Source organism: Caretta caretta, chromosome 5, assembly GCF_965140235.1.
Source record: "Caretta caretta isolate rCarCar2 chromosome 5, rCarCar1.hap1, whole genome shotgun sequence".
In the NCBI taxonomy this organism is placed as follows: domain Eukaryota; kingdom Metazoa; phylum Chordata; order Testudines; family Cheloniidae; genus Caretta; species Caretta caretta.
This window is the reverse complement of record NC_134210.1, coordinates 109,346,401-109,365,655: the sequence shown is the minus strand read 5'-3', so window position 1 is coordinate 109,365,655 and position 19,255 is coordinate 109,346,401. Positions and strand designations below refer to the sequence as shown.

Sequence of the window (19,255 nt, the reverse complement as noted above, 5' to 3'; positions counted from 1 at the left end):
AATTAGAGAGCCAGTTCCCATTGAAAGTTGGTGAGAGTTGAGAACCTAGCTCTGTTAGGCAACTAAAGCTGGGATTTTGACATGAGCCTGTCATTAGCACCCATGTTTGGAGAATTTGTTCTTAGTATTGTACTAACAAATCAATCTTTGTAGCTTTGATATCGTGGCTTTTGCTTGGTCATTCTAGGTTCTCATTGGTTTGTGTCAGTATCATCATGAGAATCCGACTCTCCATGTCTGTGTCTGTTAGCTCTTTTATCTAAACACTGTTGTTTCCCTTTCTAGAATTGAATCAATTTAAATGAGAAAAAATGAACAATAGAGACCTGCTATTTCTTTGTAGTTTTCAGTTGCATATAAACTTCATATTATGTTAGAGTGACTGGAGTTTACTGCCTTGCCTAGCACGATTGTTTCTCACAGCATTCTTCTCTTCTCTCCCCCCCACTTCTTTTCTAATAAAGCCTTTGTTGTTCCCATGACCTCTGATGTATGTTTTTTCTCTTTTTATGAAGAAAATTTGACTTCGGGATTTCATTCTTCCACTGCCCTCTAGGGACCACAGTTTCAAAAGCGGCCTCTAAATGTGTGCTCCCAATTCTGAAGGCTTGAAAACTCAGATTCATGTGTGTGAATTGGGTACTTAGACTCTTGTCATATAAGCTGCTCAACATTCACACAGGGGCCTGCTCACAAGGAGCAGTTTGTAGTATCAGCACCTTAGGTATCTAAACATCGAACTGGCACACATGCTGTGTGTGTGTGTGTGTGAGAGAGACTCGTACATTTGGGGCATGCTTCTAACTTGTCCCTCCACATTTTGAGGTTGGATTGAGGCACTTTTGAATATTTGGCCCCAGGAGTCATCCTTATGACTTTTTCTGACCTATACTTCTAGCTTTTTGTTTGGACTTCATGTGTTTAGGAAAAGCATATATTTAAAGCTTTATACTGTATCTTACTGTTACCAGTTTTCATTTTACATCAGCATGCAATAGTATAATTTAGACCTACCTATGATATAATATGATTTTTATTAAATTGAAAGTGTACGTCAGTGTAATAGGTAAAAGCATTTAGAGCTACCACTGTTACAATCTTTACCTCACAGTTCAAAGAAGTGGGTTATGTTATAAAAAGGTAGAAGGTACTTGCAGTTTCTCCATTAATAGAAATGGGGATGGCACAGTAGAAGGTAACCAGAGAGACCCCCAGGGTCTTAGTTATTCAGGAAAGTCAGATAAGTGAGGACTGCATTCTTTGGAAGAAAGGAATTGAAAGAAGCTCCTTGAAGCATACACAGCACTGAATGGAATAAGGGTTAGTAGGGGTTGAAGGCTATTTGGGCTAGTATTAAATATAAAAAACAAAGAGACACAAAAGTAAGCTAAAAAGGTGTTTTTCTAAAGGAATTTTAGTGTGAGCGCTTCACTCTGCAAATGTGTAATGTTTGAATATATCACTAAGGGTAGCGATAGAAACAGATAGTATAAGTAGGGTTAAAAATAATTTGACAAGTATATTTATATAGACAAAATGTTTGTGTGCTGTGGGTGGAACCCTAAAGCTGTAGTGGAGCAAACCGTATTTCCAACCCTTTTTCCACGTTAAAATTGTTATTGTTCCTGTATGCTAAATCTAAACCTGGGGAGGAAACGTATGTTGCACTTCTAAATAACGTATGATAGTATTTTCAGTCTTACGGAATACTGTGCAAGTCTTGCCACAGTCCAGGTACTTTACTCACTATAGAAATGAGATTGTCAGGTTTTCATTGTAGTAATCTCAATACAACTTCTAGGTTTCCAGCTAACTTCCACCGGAGAAGCAGTATTGCAGAATAAATGGCAGAGGATTATGGGTACAAATTATGAGATAGTGGTATGTAAACCCTAATTATTACTATTAAATGTTCTTTATAGTGCTTACCTATAACGTTTACTGCATTCAATTTTCCATTTTTGTGTGTGCATTTTAAACGACTGACTCATGAAATGTGAGGTTTTTTCATTTTAAGTGCTGAATGTAGAGATGTAATTTTTCTCCTAAATACATTTTTATGCAGTAAGCCAGACAAGCAAAAAAATAAGCGCAGGCTTCTGAGCAAATTTACTATGGATTTTTTGGGTGCTAAAACAATTCACAAATTTAGTGAATAATTTTGGCCAAATGCAAAATAAAAATTCGGAAGTGTGAGAATGCTTTGATATATTGAACAAGCCCTTTTACACTTCATTTCAAAACAGTATTTTGGAAATGAAACGTCATTTCATTTTGAACATATCATTTCAAATCAGCATTCCAGATATTTTGTTCAACCTGAATAAAAGGTTTTCATGTTGGTAAGAAAAAATGAAAATATACAGTTTTGGTTCAAAACGAACCATATTTGTTTCAGATTTTTGATCAGTCACTGAACTGAACAATCATATTCACTCAACTCTACTTAGGACCCTCCATCCACTCTATGTAATGAGTGAATTGTTTTGATTGGTATAATGATCAAACTACTGCATGAGGCATTTATAATAAACAATGAAAACGCACTCAATGATGGGATTGATTTTTCAAAAGTGCACGCCCACAAGTATGCACTCTAAAACGTGTGCGCTATTGCAATCTAATTTTTATGTACAGTGACTGCATGTGTACAGGCTAAAGGGGTAATTTTGTGTGATAATGACCAGGTACTTATGTAACAGTCCATTAGTACAAGCAGTTCCACTATTTGTATATGCAATTGTGAAAATAGTACCGGTATGTACTGAATTTAGGTGGAAAGAGCCTCAGCTCTTGTGCGGGCAGTGTAGGGGTAGGCAGAATTTCAGTTTCTGTGCTCAGGAAATTACAAAGCCTTTTCTCCTCTGTACTCCCTGGAAATATGCAGCACCCCAAAGGAGCATGCAGGGCAGTGGGAGGTAGGGCCATGGCTCCAATCTCTCCACCCCTATTCACTGACTAGTAGAGCTGGCAATCTACAAACATAGTAAATTTCATTTTACAGACTTGTGTGGCATCCCACGTGCAGCCACACTCTGCTTGAGAGCTCCGGTAGGGAAGTGTCTGTGTGGAACAGCTAATTGTGAATCCATGTCTGTTGTGTAGATGACCTGAGAGAGACAAGGCGGATGAGGAAATATATTTTATTGGACCAGCTTTCAAGCTCCAAAGAGTTGTCCTTTGGGTTTGGGGAAAGCTCTGTGGAGCCCGAAACAGCGTATGTTGGTTCAATAAAAGATATTACCTCACCCGTCTTCTCTCTGTCTCTCATATCCTGGGACCAACACAGCTACAACAACACTGCAAGCATAGAAGACATTCCTTTAAAAAAAACTGTATTAGCCTTTGCAGCTGCATAATTTCTGCTGGATTGAGCCCTTTGATTTTAGCCTTCATTCCATGTGTTTGGAGTTCCCCCTGGATACCTTTTATCTATAGGGTAGTCTTTGCTACCAGCAGTTGTAGTCCTCTAAGTAGAATGGGAAGTTACAGCTGGCTGCTTCCTTTCAGCATCTGTTGTGATTCCATCTTGTGTTTGATGTAAAACGAATGAGCAAAGATGCTCTTTTAAATGAGTGAACTTGTAATTTAAAAGCAGAATATATCTGGCGAGTCTTATATTTCTCTTCTAAAACTACTGCTTCTTTGTGTGTAAATTTGACTGAAAAATAACTCTCTCTTTCTCAATCTTTTTAGGTGGCTGAAGTTAACAAATTTAGTGAAAGCAGCGGGTTAGGGATAAGCTTGGAAGCTGCCGTGGGACATCATTTCATCCGATCTGTTTTACCAGAAGGGCCAGTTGGACGATGTGGCAAGCTGTTCAGTGGAGATGAACTCCTGGAAGTAAGGGAGAATTCCCACTTTATCTTTGCTCCTTTATATAGCAAGGTCCTGAAAAGATGGCCTAATTTCTCACATCTCTTATAACACACAGTTATTTAAATTAAATTAAATTAAATAATAAAAAAATGAGCAGCTACTAGTTGAATTTTCAAAGGTACAGTATGTAATGGGTCAAGAAGTGTACAAAAATTTTGGATTTAGTCAAAACGTAATTTTAAAAAATTGGTATAAGTTTGGTTTTCATGAAGGCAAGAGAACAATAAGATTCATCTTGGTCCATACATAATGTTACTGTTCCTACCTAGCTCTGATAATGTTGTTCAGTCTTTACCTGGTCTGTCTTTTCTTTTCCTTTCCTGGGGGGCTCTCTTCAGAGAATAGTCCCATTCAAGCTAAAATTTATGGTGGTCTGTGATGTGAATACATGTTTTTTTATGAAATGACCAAACTCATTACCCACTTTTGACTATTCAGTTTAAAGCTTATTTTGGATCTGAGCCTGCTCAATGGACTTTCGTAGAAGCAGGATTGGGTCCTATATTGATTTATTTGTGCACAAATCAAAAAAACAAAGGAAGTGAGAGAAGAAATTCTTTAATTGGCTGTAGACTGATGCTGGGAGCTTGGGTAACAAACAAGAGGAATCAGAATTGCTCATCTGTGTGCATCAATTCAATCTAGCTGGTATTACTGAAACCTGGTGGGATGATTTGCTTGACTAGAATATTAAAATCAATGGTTATAACCTATTTAGGAGGATTGAGTAAGCAAAAGGGGTAGCGGAATGGCACTCTGTGTCAAAAATGGCATTACCTGTTTGAGTCACTGACAACTCAGAAGAAAATGATTTTAAATGCTTATGGATCAGTGTTCTAAGAGATAAAGCACATGGGGTACTAACTGAGTCTTGCCACAGACCGCCAAATCACTCTAGGGAACAGGATGACTGGCTCCTTGGGGCCTACCTGTATAGGAAGAAAAGCTGTGTGATCATGGGAACTTCAAACTGAATGACATACTAAAACATCCTTGCTATTTCTACATATTATAGGTGAGTTTCCTAACTCAAGAAGTGTTGTGTCCAACATGGGGGGAAGGGAGAGAATTCTATGTTAGACTTCATCCTGATGGATAAAGAATTATTGATTACGTAACTATAAATTAGTAGTAGCTTAAGTACAAGTGGTTGCACGTGTCTCTCTCGCCCTCTCTCTCTGCCTCCTTCACCTGCTTCCCCCTGCTTGCTTGCTTTAAAAAGGGCCAGATTCACAAACCATTGGAACAATCTACCAAGGATTGGGGTGAGTTCTCCATCACTGGCAATTTTAAAATCACGTTTGCATGCTTTTCTAAAAGAGTATTTCTAGTTCAACTGATATTTCAGGAATGTTTTATGATCTCTGTTATGTACGAGGTCAGTCTAGATGATCAGAGTAGTCCTTTCTGGCCATAGAATCTGTAAATCCATGCTAACAAGTTTATTCTCATTTTTATTCTTTGTATTTCTGCTGAATGTGTTTTGTTCTGTTTTTCCCCAGGTGAATGAAATATCTTTGCTTGGGGAAAATCACAAGGATGTGGTAAATATTTTAAAAGAGCTGCCTATCAAGGTGACAATGGTCTGCTGCCGTCCCATTGCCCCCCCCGTCAGTCAGTCAGAGTTGGACAATCTGACCCTCTCGGAGGTTCAGCTCACAGAAAAGGTACTGCTGTAAACTTAAAAAGTAGCACCTCATTTTTTTATTTTTATTTTAAAATGTACCTTATTATAAACCAACAAGATTTCATGTACAAAGATTTGAAAGACCATTATGGTTTTAAATTAGTGATGGAAAAGTTCAAACTTTCCCTCAAACCATATACCAACTCACCAGCTCCGATTAATGCAAAAGAAGTGATTGCCTTGCATCATGCCTAAGGTTAAGATTTTGTTACGGGTGTTTTCAGTAAAAGTCAGAGACAGGTCGTGGGCAATAAACAAAAATTCACAGAAGCCCACAACCTCTCTGTGACTTTTACTAAAAAAATAGCGTGGGGGAAACTAACAGTTGGAGCGCTGCCAGGGCTTGACCTCCAGCAGCTGTTCTAGTCCTGCCACTACTCCTGCCCTGAGTGTGTGGGGGGGATGTTGACCCAACCATGGCTGTTGCTTCAGTCCTGGAGCTGCTGCTCTGGCCCTGGGCCAATCGCTGGCCAGCTGCTCTGGCGGCCCTGAGGCTGGCCACCACAGAAGAAGTCACGGAGGTCCCAGAAACTCATGGAATCCGCAGCCTCCGTGGCAGAATCATACCCTTAATCGTGCCCTAAGAGAAATGGACATAATCTCCATTTGATTCCTGGTGGAGGAAAAATTCCAGAATCAGGGTCTGAGAAACTCCATAGCAAGGATTTTTTTAGTGAACTTGTAAATTCAAGGGTTGTACCCGATGACTGGAGAATTGCTAGTATAGAACCTATTTTTAAGAAAGTGGGAAAAGATCCATGGAACTACAGGCCTGTTAGTTTGATCTCAGTTGTATGCAAGGTCTTGGAACAAAAGAAAGTAGATAAGACATAGATGTAAGCAGTAATTATGGTGTGGTTTTTAGAAAAGGTAGATCGTGCCAGACGAACCTGATCTCCTTCTTTGAGATGATAACTTTTTTTAGTCAAAGGAAATGCAATCGATCTAATCTGCCTGAATTTCTGTAAGGTATTTGATTTGGTTCCACATGTGAAATTATTAGTTAAATTGGAGAAGATGGGGATTAATATGGGAATTGAAAGGTAGATAAGGAACTGGTTAAAGGGGAGACTACAATGGGTCATATTGAAAGATGAACTGTCAGGCTGAAGGGAGTTAACTAGTGGAGTTCCTCCGGGACTGGTCTTGGGACCAATCTTATTTAACATTTTCATTCATGACCTTGGCACAAAAAGGAGGACTATGCTAATAAAATTCACGGATGACCCAAAGTTGGGGTATAACCAATATGGAAGAGGACCAAAATATCATACAAGATCTGGAGGATCTTAAAAACTGGAGTAATAAAAATGGGATAAAATTTAATAGTGCTAAGTGCAAGGTCATGCACTTAGGGACTAACAAAATTCTTGTTGTTATAAGCTGAGGATGTGTCAGTTGGAAGTGACTGAGGAGGAGAAAGACCTAGATGTATTGGTCAATCACAGGATGACTATTAGCCAGCAATGTGATGTGGCCATGAAATAGGCTAATGCCATCTTAGCATGCATCAGGCAAGATATTTCCAGTAGAGACAGGGAGGTGTTAGTACCTTTAAACAAGGCGCTAATGAGACCTCATCTGGAAAACTGTGTGCAATTCTGGCCTCCCATGTTTTAGAAAGATGAATTCAAACTGGATCAGGTGCAGAGAAGGGCCACTGGGATGATCAGAGTAATGGAAAACTTAGCTTATGAGAGGAGCTTGGCTTGTTTAGCCTAATCAGTTGAAGACTGAGGGGAGATGTGATTTGCTCTCTGTAAATACATCAGAGAGATAATTACCAAAGAGGGAGAGGAGTTATTTGAGTTAAGCACCAGTGCTGACACAAGAACAAATGGATATAAACTGGATGTCAACAAGTTTAGGCTTGAAATTAGACAGAGGTTTCTAACCATCACAGTGTGTCCCTATGGGTCCTCCACAACCCACCCTCCTCCCCTCTGCTTCAGAGCTCTTGTCAATGACTCTGTGGTGGAGGTGGAACTGAGGGGGGTTACCTCCCGTGCACTGTCTGTCTTCGTGGCACAGCACGAGGAGGGACAGCGCATGTACAGGCCTAACAGACACTGATACCGAACTTCTCCAATCAGCAGTGCAGGGATGCAAGCGCACCTCAGGGGAGCACCCATAGGGTGACACATCTCAAAGAACCCTCATTACTGCACAATGTGAGTAACTTCTTGTCAGTGCTCTCAGTACTACATCTGAATGCCTTGCTCCTGTTGAGATGCCTTTGCATTTGGTATCATTCTTAGTCAGACAGCTGGTATTGCACATTATAGCCACATAACTGTGGCATCTTCTTTTGATTGTGTACACCACAGTGGTAGAATGTGGGTTAAGGCATAATTCATTACCTCAGAAACGATGTTTGCAAACTTTACCCACTTAGCATATCTGTATGTTAAGTATGTTGGAGTAGTGTATGGCAGTTTCTGTAGAGGGAGATCCACCATGAATTTTGAATTCTGTGCTTATATGGCGTATGGAGCAAAATGTGTCTCCTCACTGCTAAGCATCTGTATTCCACTAAAGGAATGAATACTGTTGCTTCTGTGCTCTTCTGTCAATATTATTAAATCAGTTAGACAGGGAGCAGATTGCAGATGTGAACTATACATTTTTCTAAGAGTCTGAGATGATAGATGTAGTATAAACGTGTAGATAGCTAGAGAGAATGATTAATTCTGCATGCAAGAATCTATTTGAATGCACAATACCCCATGTCGGGAGTGCAATTTCCTGTGGGTTTGCATGTTTTATGACAAGCATGAACCCTGTTCTTTAAAAGTATAACTTTGATATTAAAACACTTGAGCAATGATGTTTAATCCTTCTGTATTAGATTTATTATGTACTTTTGTTTGTTACACTTCCTAGATACTCAGCACCATCAGATAAAATGGAATATAACCTCTGAGCTTTTATCTCCATTTTGGTGTGCATCACTTGGGTACTGGTAATTCATGAAATTTGACATGTGCCACATTAATATTATGGGGTTGGTGGGTTTTCTTTGTCTTTCCAGTCTCATGTAGACCTTGATGAAGTCATTGGCTCCTCGGAGACAGAGGGTACTGGCTTGGAAATGGCTGATGTAGGTCAGAATATTGACGAGGTGCAAGGATCTCCTTTGGCAATGTGGGAAACAGAAATACAACATGTTGAGCTGGAGAAAGGGAGCATGGGACTTGGCTTTAGCATATTAGACTACCAGGTAACATCTATATTCCTTATTTCAGCAGAAGAAGGTAAAATATTTTTTATTGAACGTAGATCCCATCCATTATATGCGAGGTGAATGCAAACCAGACAATATTCTCATATGTTAGAGTAAGCAGGTAATAAAAATTTTCATACTCCTCCTGGGTCTTACTCAGACATCTCATTAACTATATTCTTCATTCCTTTTATTATATTAAGAGCACAGAGTATCAATCCAGCCCAAATAAATAAATATTCACATAGAGGGCTAGGTTTTTAAAAGGCGCTTCTTCCTATTCTTTGAGTGCAATGAGTTGCGCTCACAGATCAGGGGTTCTAACCATGTGATTTGCATCTGCAGTTAAGTACTGAGAGGCACAAGTGTTCTGGTTTGCATCCAGAGCTCAACTGCAGTTGCAAATTATGCCCACACTTCATTTCTTATGGGTTGGCTAGTGGGTGGATCTTTTGAAAACACCCCTCCACAGTATTTCTTTATGTAGTGAGCAATTAAGGAATGTAATAAAGGTTACATTGTCTAGTAATAGTTGCATATTCTGAATTCTGGAGATTATCAGAGAAATGTACAGTTCTTGTGAACATTTTGATATTTACTGTGAACATATTTCATATTTATCTCTATCAGTTCTTGGAGATTTCATGAAATTGATTCACTGTTCTCATGTATAAGATGGAAAAGTCATTCACAATATTTATGCTTTTTTCTCTCAGGAATATGAATGATGAGCTAAATTTACAGTATATTTTATATTTGGAGGAAGTTTTATCTTTATTTCTAGCAAATTTTCAGTTAATTCTTAATTTTGACTATAGTTACAGTTACATAAGCATGAGTGGTTTTTCCCTCCCACTCCTGCTGAAAATGAATGAGTGAGTAAGGGTGGGGGAGAGGGAGTGACAGAGGAAGGGGGGGGAATGCAGTGAACAGGGTGAGGCCTCGGAGAAGGGGCAGGGCAAGGGTGTTCGGTTGTATTTGGTCAGAAAGTTAGCAACCCTAATGTTGATAACTAAGCAGATTCCTTGAAAGGGGAGAGGATATTCAGTGTGACACAGGTAAAATGCAGTCCCATCTCAGATGATGCTGTAAATGTTCTTGGATGAAGTTGTGAGGGCTACTGCCCACTCAAGTAATGTCTCCAGAGAGATGCTACTTGCATTACACTCTGTAAGATGCTGATTATACTGTATTGTTAACCACAGTTTCATGGATCCTACCTTATTACATCATACTAATTCCCATGGGTTTTCGGGGATCTTGTCATTTCTTCATATTAACTCTCGAGTCACTTATTTCCATATTTTCAGTTGTACAGCTTGCAGTGCTAAACTAGCATCTTTTCCAATACTTAATATATTGGCAAGGAAAGTTGCCACTGTATCTAAGTTGAAATTGCTAAATGTGTTGATCTAGGTACCACTATGTAATTTAGGGTTTTAGTCACTAAGCTTTTAGAATTAATAAAGCTTATACTGTATTATGTAATATCCTACTGTGCTTGCACAGTGGAATGAAAGTAACATATTGTGAAAAATTAACGTCTGATGTTCTAACTATGGTCCTTGTGAGTTTCTGTGCCATATTATGTAAACATATATAACTCTGATACGGTAGAATTTGTTATAGAGATTAAGTTCCAGTTCTTGGTCTTTGATCACAGTATGTTTAATTAAAATGTGTGTGTCAGGGAGTGGGGATTATATTTTTTAAGTGTTAAAAGCAAACTTTACTCTTTTTGTATTACATTGTTTATAAAGTGCTTTATAAACTTACCTTACAATGGTATGTGTTGATCCCTATTAAAATGTCTGTCTCATGTACATATAAGGGATCCTCTCTTATTATAAAGTCCCTTCATGACTGAGTGAGATCACGTACTACGAGCTGCAAGGAGTCTCTAAATAAACCCTTTGGTCCATCAGAGCTCAGATGTATTAACCTTCCAAGCCTTTATCCCCAGGCCTTTGAGCATGTAGAAGGTTGAGGGCTGGAGAGATGTTGTTACTGTGGAAGGTGTTTGTTTTAATTGCTGGCATGTAATTATTTGCCACACTGGGAAGTGCAGTCCACGATTCAGTAGTTTTACTGTGAAACTAGATGATGTAAAAGCACTCAGCGCATGTGAGGACTAATTATTTGTGCTTTTATGTATCAAAATAAATGATTAAATAATAATAGGGGCAAATCCAGAGGCCTTTTCTAAGTGTCCTGAGCCATTGCTGAAATAAGCTCACTTTGAAAAGTCATCTGCAGTTTGCCTGAGTAGGGACTGAGTCAGGTCCTCGGGAGTTGGCCCATACAGGTTAGGTAACTTTTTATGAATTAAAAATAAGCATGTGAATTGGTTTCCTCACTTTGTTTTCAATTAGGACCCAGTGGACCCTGCAAACACAGTAATTGTAATCCGCTCATTGGTTCCTGGTGGCGTTGCTGAACAAGATGGCAGACTTCTTCCTGGAGATCGGCTGATGTTTGTCAATGATATCAACTTGGAAAATGGCAACCTGGAGGAAGCTGTACAAGCACTGAAAGGAGCACCAGTAGGAACAGTTAGAATAGGAGTTGCCAAACCACTGCCTGTAAGGATTGGGTGCTAGATGATTGATTTTTCATATGTTGCTGGCCAATGTCTTTGCTTAATCTACGACTGCTTTTGTGCCACTCAGATGGCATAAAGCTGCCAAAAGCTGTTTTAGCTGACTCACTGAATCTTCTCCTTCCTGTGGGAAATCCCTGGGTGGTACAGAGCTGGTGTAGTACTTTTACAACCCTTCACTCCTGCCCCCAATCTACGGGGTGTTGCTGGGGAAAGGGGAATGATCGGAGCATCCCTATGCCTTTGGAGCATCGCAGCTACCAATGCAGACACCTAGGGCTGTGGATAGCGAGGCATAACTTAGCATTGTCCTGAGGTTGCTCTCAGATATGAGGGTATGTGAAGGTGGTTTAAAGACAGTCTTGTATCACCTTTCCAGAGCTGTGCTCACTCTGATTTTAGTCAGGATTTATGCTGAAACATGTACGTATTTAATATCAAACATATTTAGATTATGCTCTTTATGTTAAAAATGTATATGTACATTTCAGTTCATCCAGTGTAAACCTAATAGTTATACTGAAATGGTATAGTATTTCAGCTAATCAGAGCGTGAGGATGTTGTGCAGTTACTGACCTATAACTGTTATCTGTTATTAATTCACTTCTGTGCACTCTGGCTGGGGGGTCCTAATTTGAACGATGAATTCAAAATACTTTACAAACATTAATTAAACCTCAAATAGTCCTCCTTTGGTAAGCAGGATTACTCACATTTTAGATTTCAAAGTAGCAGCCGTGTTAGTCTGTATCCGCAAAAAGAAAAGGAGTACTTGTGGCACCTTAGAGACTAACCAATTTACTTGAGCATAAGCTTTCGTGAGCTACAGCTCACTTATCCAATGAAGTGAGCTGTAGCTCACGAAAGCTTATGCTCAAATAAATTTGTTAGTCTCTAAGGTGCCACAAGTACTCCTTTTCTTTTTTCACATTTTAGAGAGAGAGAAATTAAAGCACTACCAAGAGGGTAAATAGCTTGGTCAAGACCACATAGTGAGAGTATTAGAGAGAGACATGAATAGAAGCCAGAGCTCATTGAACCATACTCCCTTCCTCACTGACCAGGGAAATCAAACAAAGCCTTTGGAATAATGCTTCTTTGAATAATTACAGAGTAAAAACAAAATATTTGACCAGATTCTCCCTTGGTTTAAGTTGGAATCAGTGGAGTTACACCAATTTCCACCATCTGAGGATCTGGCCCATTTTATTTATAAGACTGAATTTTTTTTTTTCCTTTCTCTCTCTCTCTCGAATGTTACAATCCCACAGTCCTTCCCTGCACAGAATTCTCCTTGATTTCAGATTCTGGCTCTTAGCAGTTAACCCTGTAGTAATAACAAAAGTTACAAGGAATTTTGTATTTTTTTTTTTTGTTGAAAGAGATATTTTTAACTTGTTTCCTGTAAAAAACGTTTGCAGATTAGAATGAATGCTCCATGTTGCACAATAATGTTTCTTGCAAAACAAATTTTTCAGAATTAATATCTTGCTTAAAGCATGAAAGAGGATGAAGCATGATTAAGTGTTACTTTTCTCTGGCTTTGTATAAAGGTTCAGCATTAAATATTTAACACGTTATACTTGCTGAGTTCCGCCACACTAGAAATAATATTTTGCTCTACAGGGGTGTTGGACAGCACCTAACAGCAGCAGCAAATTACATGGAAAAAAATTGATGCATCTGTACCACACTGACAAAGTATATTTTGTCCTCCTCTAGTGGCTGGCCTACATAGAGGATAAGAGCTCACTACTGTGACCAGCTAACAGTTACTCCTTTAGCTCTAGTAATAGAGGCCTATTGTTTCAGTGATTAAAATTTCGTGCTCTGTACCCCTGGGTGGACCATATGATGACTGTTTTTGTAAATGCTTAATTATGGGCAAAGAATACAGAATCCTTAAACTTATTTGTATAGTATATTATGGGTTCTGTGTACTACAGCAGGTAAAACAACATGTGAAGGTTAAAATATGTATCATTTTACTTACCCCACACTATGATTTTGATTGAGATGATTTCTCTTCTGTATTTGGTATTTATTTGTATTTCTAAAACTCCCTTAACATTACTGGCTCTGCATGTCCTATATACTGGCCACTCATCCAACTCAGAGCTTCATTCTTTCTGCAGCTTTCACCAGAAGAGGGTTATGTTTCTGCTAAGGAAGATTCCTTTTTCTACACTGCCCAGTCACTTGAGGAGGAAGGGCCAGTTGATGCAGCCCTCTTCCATGCTGAGCTGGCTCTGGTTAGTGGGCACAATTTATCAAGATTTCTGTTAAAACCCTTTTAACATTGTTTTTTGCCTTGTCCAAATGTAATGAAAAGTCTTTTTCGTCACTCTGCTTATGATCTTTTTAAAGTGTTTAGCCTCACTTCACATGTGACCTGTCATGATCTCACCAGATAGCCAAATGCTGTAAACTGGCATAGATCCATTGAAATCAGTAGAGCTCCACCAGTTTGCACCAGATGATTCTCTAGCCAGAATGTTTTAGCGACTAGAAAATAAGAAAATATTTGGCTGAGATTTTTTCAAAGACAGCTAAGAGATTTCTATGCCCAGTTCCAATTGTAATGATGGGCATTGGGCATTCAGACTTCATAGGTGTCTTCAAAAACCTTGTCCTTTGTACGTAAGCTTTTATTTAACTACATAGTAGAAACTTCTATTTACCAACATGTGATAATGTGGATGTCTCTTTTTTTAAAAGTTTGAAAAGTTGGTGGAACTCTGTTTTGCCTCTAAATGGCATTCTTGCTGTGCAACTTTATTTAAAAGTTGTCTGCATTTCTTTTTTTAATAGCTGTATTTACACTACAAGATTGTTCAGTGATCACAAGATTTGTGAGTATAAAAACTGGATTTTTACAGTGCAAGCAACTTACATGAAGCGTAGATACTTTTCCTCGTCTCCAGAAACTGCCAATAGGAATCCAGATTTTTAATGTATTCTTCTCTTTATTTGCTCAGTCCTGGGTCCTGAACTTGCACGATGCTGAGCACTTACTAAGAAATATTGAGTACCTTCAGCTCCCCTTGAAGTCATATTTTGATACAGATATGAATTGAGAAGTTTAAGTTAAATTTATAAATAATCCTCAGCATCCTTAAAGAGGATGTTTCATACAGAAAAAAAACTGTTGAATAGGAGAATTAAATCCTTCCACGTGTTTGTCATAGTTTTTCATGTTTGTGAATTACGAAAGTGCTTTTTTCTAACAATGTCTTTAAATTCCACTGTCCCTATCCTCTTTCTGTTTAATCTTGCCTTGCTATCATCGTACAGCATTTATAATATCACAGTTGTTTTCCCGACAACAAGATTATGACTTTATTGATATATCAAAGAGAAACTAGGTTGTAAGTGAGAAATGTCGTTTATTGCTAGTTGGCTGAGTAAGGATTGAGTAAAAACTGAGCTCAGAATTTGGCCCACAGGTTTTGTTCATGCAACTCAGGTGCTCACATTTCAAGAAGGATGTTGGTGAATTTGAGAGGGTTCAGAGAAGAGTCTGGAGAATGAGTAAAGGATTAGGAAAAATGTGAGTTATAGTGATAGATTGAGCTCTTTGAGTCTATCGATTTAGTTTAACAAAGGGAAGGTTAAGGGGTAACTTGATTATAGTCTGAGTATCTACATGAGGAACAAATATTTAATAATGTGTTTTTCAATCTACCACAGAAAGGTAAGTCATGATCCAATGGCTAGAAGTTGAAGCGAGATAAATTCAGACAGGAAATAAGATGGACATTTTTGACAGTGAGAGTAATTAACAATTGGAACAATTTGCTAAGTGTCAAAATGGGTTCTCCATGACTGACAATTGTTTAATCAAGATTGGATGTTTTTCTTAAAGATCTGCTGTAGTAATTATTTGGAAAAAGTTCTGTGGCCTATATTGTATTGGAGGTCAGAAAGATGATCCTTTCCGGACATGGAATGTGAAAAACGTTTGAAAATAATGCTGATTATATTAATAACAATACAAAAAATGAAATAATTATAAGGTTTACATTTTCGAAACTGGGTGCCTAAATTGTATCTGCAAAATGGGAATTTGCATCGGCAGTTACAAATTCAAGATCCGGAGACTGCAAAGTATATGCAGTTACTTGTTTTCCATTTGCAAATATAAGGCCAAATACTGAAGTCCTTTCTCACTTTACTCAGTTTTTATTCAGGCACAGTTTAGACTTCAGTCTAAGTTTGCCTGAATATGGACTGAAGGGTAAAATTCTCCAAAACACCTAAGTGACTTCGCTTCCTAAGATGTATTTTCAAAAGTGACCTAGGCTCTTACGTGCCTAAATCTCCTTGGAAGTCAATTGCAGTTAGGCTTCTAAGGGCCAGATTTTTAATGATATTTAGGCATCTTACTCCAATTGAAGTGGGAGATAGGTGCCTAAATACCCTTAAAAATCTGACCCTTAAATGTTTAAATCACTTTTGAAAATGGGACTCAGTAAAATTTTTAAAAGAGCCTCAGTTAAAACTAAGTGATAAGCCCAGGATTTGGCCTGTAGGTTTTGCACATGCAGTTTAGGCATGCTTTTTTAAAAATTCAGAGGAAAGTCTTTGACTTCATCCTTCATCTGGTCTGTTGTGGCCTAGCAACATATATTTCAGGAGTCTGAGTTAGGTATGTTATGTTATATATTTTAGAGCATAATCTACCTAGCGGAAGAGCATACTGCATATGCTGTTGTACCTAAACACAACAGAGTCAGTTGAAGACTGAATGTAAACACTTACTCTGAATTGTACAGGGATGCAAGGTAGTACCTTTTTTAAAAAAATTTCTGCATACACCTTTGATAAAATTGAGTCTGTTATGAGAGAGGTCCATTTGCATTAGCACAGGGGTCTCAGTGGAAATATAAAAGACATTGCTCTAATCCAGTGTTTCCCAAACTTGGGATGCTGCTTGTGCAGTGAAAGCCCCTGGCGGGTCGGGCCAGTTTGTTTACTTGCCACATCCGCAGGTTCGGCCGATCACTGCTCGCACTGGCTGCGGTTTGCATCTCCAGGCCAATGGGGGCTGCGGGAAGCGGCGGCCGGTACGTCCCTTGGCCCACGCCGCTTCCCGCAGCCCCCATTGGCCTGCAGCAGCGAACCGTGGCCAGTGGGAGCTGTGATTGGCCAAACCTGCAGACGCGACAGGTAAACAAACCGGCCCGGCCCGCCAGGGGGCTTTCCCTGCACAAGTGGCATCCCAAGTTTGGGGAACACTTCTCTAATCCATGGATCATTGATGCAACAGAAGGAATCAATCCTTTTGAGCCATTACAGTCCATTGTGACAATTATCATAATTGGAAATCTGAAATTACTAATTAATAATATGATTAACCATATAAAATAAAATACAGTATTATGAGCTGTGTTACCAGCTCTACTTAGAAGGGTCTTAACCTGTGGATTATCAACAGAGTTGGCTGTATTTGCTTCATTTGGAGTTGACCGTGTAGGTATGATTCTGGTATACACCTGTTTTACAATAGTGTAATTCCTGATTTATATTGGTGTGAATTAGATTAGATACAGGAACATAGTATATAGATGATAAAGTACAGTATAATACAGTTGCCGCTGTACTAGTATATGCATATGACAAGCCTTATGAAACTGTAGTGATTGTACATGCATATAGTGAGGTTTTAAAATCGTGCTATCTGTCATATTAGTTATTATCTCATGTTAAAAGATAATAGCTTTCAAATCTTTTTAATAATATAAGCTACTTTGGAAATATGGGAACAAAGTAAAGGGCCTAAAACCCCAGGAGTTTGTATTTTTAAAATATTTCTGTACCTTTAAAAAAATTTCTGTACCTTTTAAAAACCACCAAGCCTATTTAAACAAACTACTAGGGGGAGGGAAATTAATTTGTCCCTAAAATGTGGCAGTAAGTGAAGATTCCCATTTTTGTAGCATTTATTCACCAAGAAGGAAAACAAACAAAAAAAAGTCTCCGGGATTTGTTGACTGCATAGAATAAAGCAGTATTTTTCCACTATCTAATATCCGTGGTCATGGCTGTTAGCTCATCTCTGTTCTGTAGTATTTGCAAAAACTCAGAGCCAAGTTTGGCTTTCAGATACACCTGTGCAACCTCTATTCCGTTTGGGGTTACGTAGGTGTAATTGCATGTAGAATTTGGTCCACTGTGTATAGAAGATTTTGTATAAAACAGAAAAATATTAAGCAAAGTACCAGCAAGGATTTAGCCACACATGTGCAAGTGTTTGGGGCTTATGTGGTCTGAAAGTAGCAGATAGCCTGATTAAATTGCCTTTTGTTATTAGGTGGACTCAAGTGAGGCAGATCTAGCGGATGAATCCACCTTTGAATCACAGTATACTTCAGACAATGATGACACCTTCCAGGCTTCTGTGTTAGCTCTGCACGGCAGTAGCTGTAGTGATGGTCTGAACTACAGCCTCTCTCTTCCATCATCAACTCCCAAGGTAAAAAGAAAATATAATTTTATTGATGGCAGACCTTGATTAGAAGTATAAAAAACTCAATGTTTATGTCTAGCTGCTGTATTAAATGTAGAGGCATTATGTTGCCACAGTTCCATCTGCTCATAGGTTCGTTATCAGATTAAAGTGCAATTTCATTTAGGTAGTGTTGATTGGATACCTTTCAGACTTGTATGTCAGAGAGAGAAGGAGATAGACGGTTCAAAGCTTTGATTGTATTTTGTATCACCAGAAAGTTAACCTGTTTGGAGACAATTTGTAACATCAAATTTGTGCTGAGTAATCTGCTACAAAAATGTAAATTGTTATTAAATTTCAGAGCATATTAAAGACTGGCTACATAAATGGCTGTACACAGAAAAATTGCATTCTATTACAGGTACAATAGTTTAGGCATGAAAGCAAAAGTTACTCTCATTTTCTGCATATCTTTATTATGTAGTAGTTAGAATTATGTTAATTTCTATGTTCCTGAGACAATGATGCTATAATTAATTGCTGATTGAGATTCCATTAGCAGTTAAACTCAGTTAATCAGCAAAGAACAAGTTCCTAAGAAATACAAAAAATATTTTTTATTTTTGTGCCACTCACATACCCATATTGAATTGCTTTTGTGTATTGATGGTCCCTTTTTTGTTCCTCCCAGTCATTGCCTTTTCTTTGTTAGAAAACTATTAATTTTTTTTAGCCAGGACTTTTCCAGTGTGTTTCTTCAAGTATTTGAGGTAGACCTGTGATCATCTTTGCGGGCAACACCATGTAGTTTTCTTGGATGGTTTGCAGTATGTAATCTTGAATAGAGCAGCTGCTGCATCTTCCTGCACACCTGAGACTCAGTGGCTGGCATTATCATTTCTGGAATGTGTTCAGTCTTTACTATCCATGGGACTGAAAGCTGAGTTCATCTCCTAATGGAATCTCCTAATCCACAATAGAGTGTACCTTTGCTCTGCCAATGGGACAGATTGTATTGTTTAACTTAGTAATTGTTACTTAAAGGGATTATGCACTATGCATGCTGAGAAACATACATTTTACAGGACAAAGGCTGGTCTTACTGAATGCATGGTGCTGGGGCTCCCTGAAGTCTTCAGTTTTTTTCAGCATTTTTTAGAGGCCATTTTTATTTGAGCTTTTAAAATTGATGGGTCTGATTCTCCACTGCCTGGCTCCTTGTGCAGCTATTTACATCAGTGCAGAATGGGTATAAAATGTTAATATTCTAATCTGGTAGCACTTTCAACTCTCTGCAGAAGTGTAAACAACTACACATGGTGTAAGGCAGTGGAGAAACTAGTGTTAACAAGGAGACCTCTGAAACAAGGGGCTGATGCAGTACAACCCAAAGAAGTGTATGTTATAGGCATATG

At 38.5% G+C, this 19,255-nt stretch overlaps 1 protein-coding gene across 17 annotated transcripts in view; it reads left to right on the top strand.

The window, feature by feature from the left end:
- Positions 1-19,255, top strand: part of MPDZ (multiple PDZ domain crumbs cell polarity complex component) — a 133,931-nt gene that overhangs the window by 41,106 nt on the left and 73,570 nt on the right. For 16 of the 17 annotated variants that reach the window (XM_048849872.2, XM_048849859.2, XM_048849857.2 and 13 more), the window contains 7 exons: positions 1,802-1,881; positions 3,697-3,843; positions 5,382-5,546; positions 8,598-8,786; positions 11,162-11,371; positions 13,525-13,641; positions 17,703-17,864. In XM_048849872.2, coding sequence (XP_048705829.2) covers positions 1,802-1,881; positions 3,697-3,843; positions 5,382-5,546; positions 8,598-8,786; positions 11,162-11,371; positions 13,525-13,641; positions 17,703-17,864 — 1,070 coding nt within the window. The remainder of the gene's footprint in view (positions 1-1,801; positions 1,882-3,696; positions 3,844-5,381; positions 5,547-8,597; positions 8,787-11,161; positions 11,372-13,524; positions 13,642-17,702; positions 17,865-19,255) is intronic. The other variant, XM_048849865.2, reaches the window with a different exon arrangement.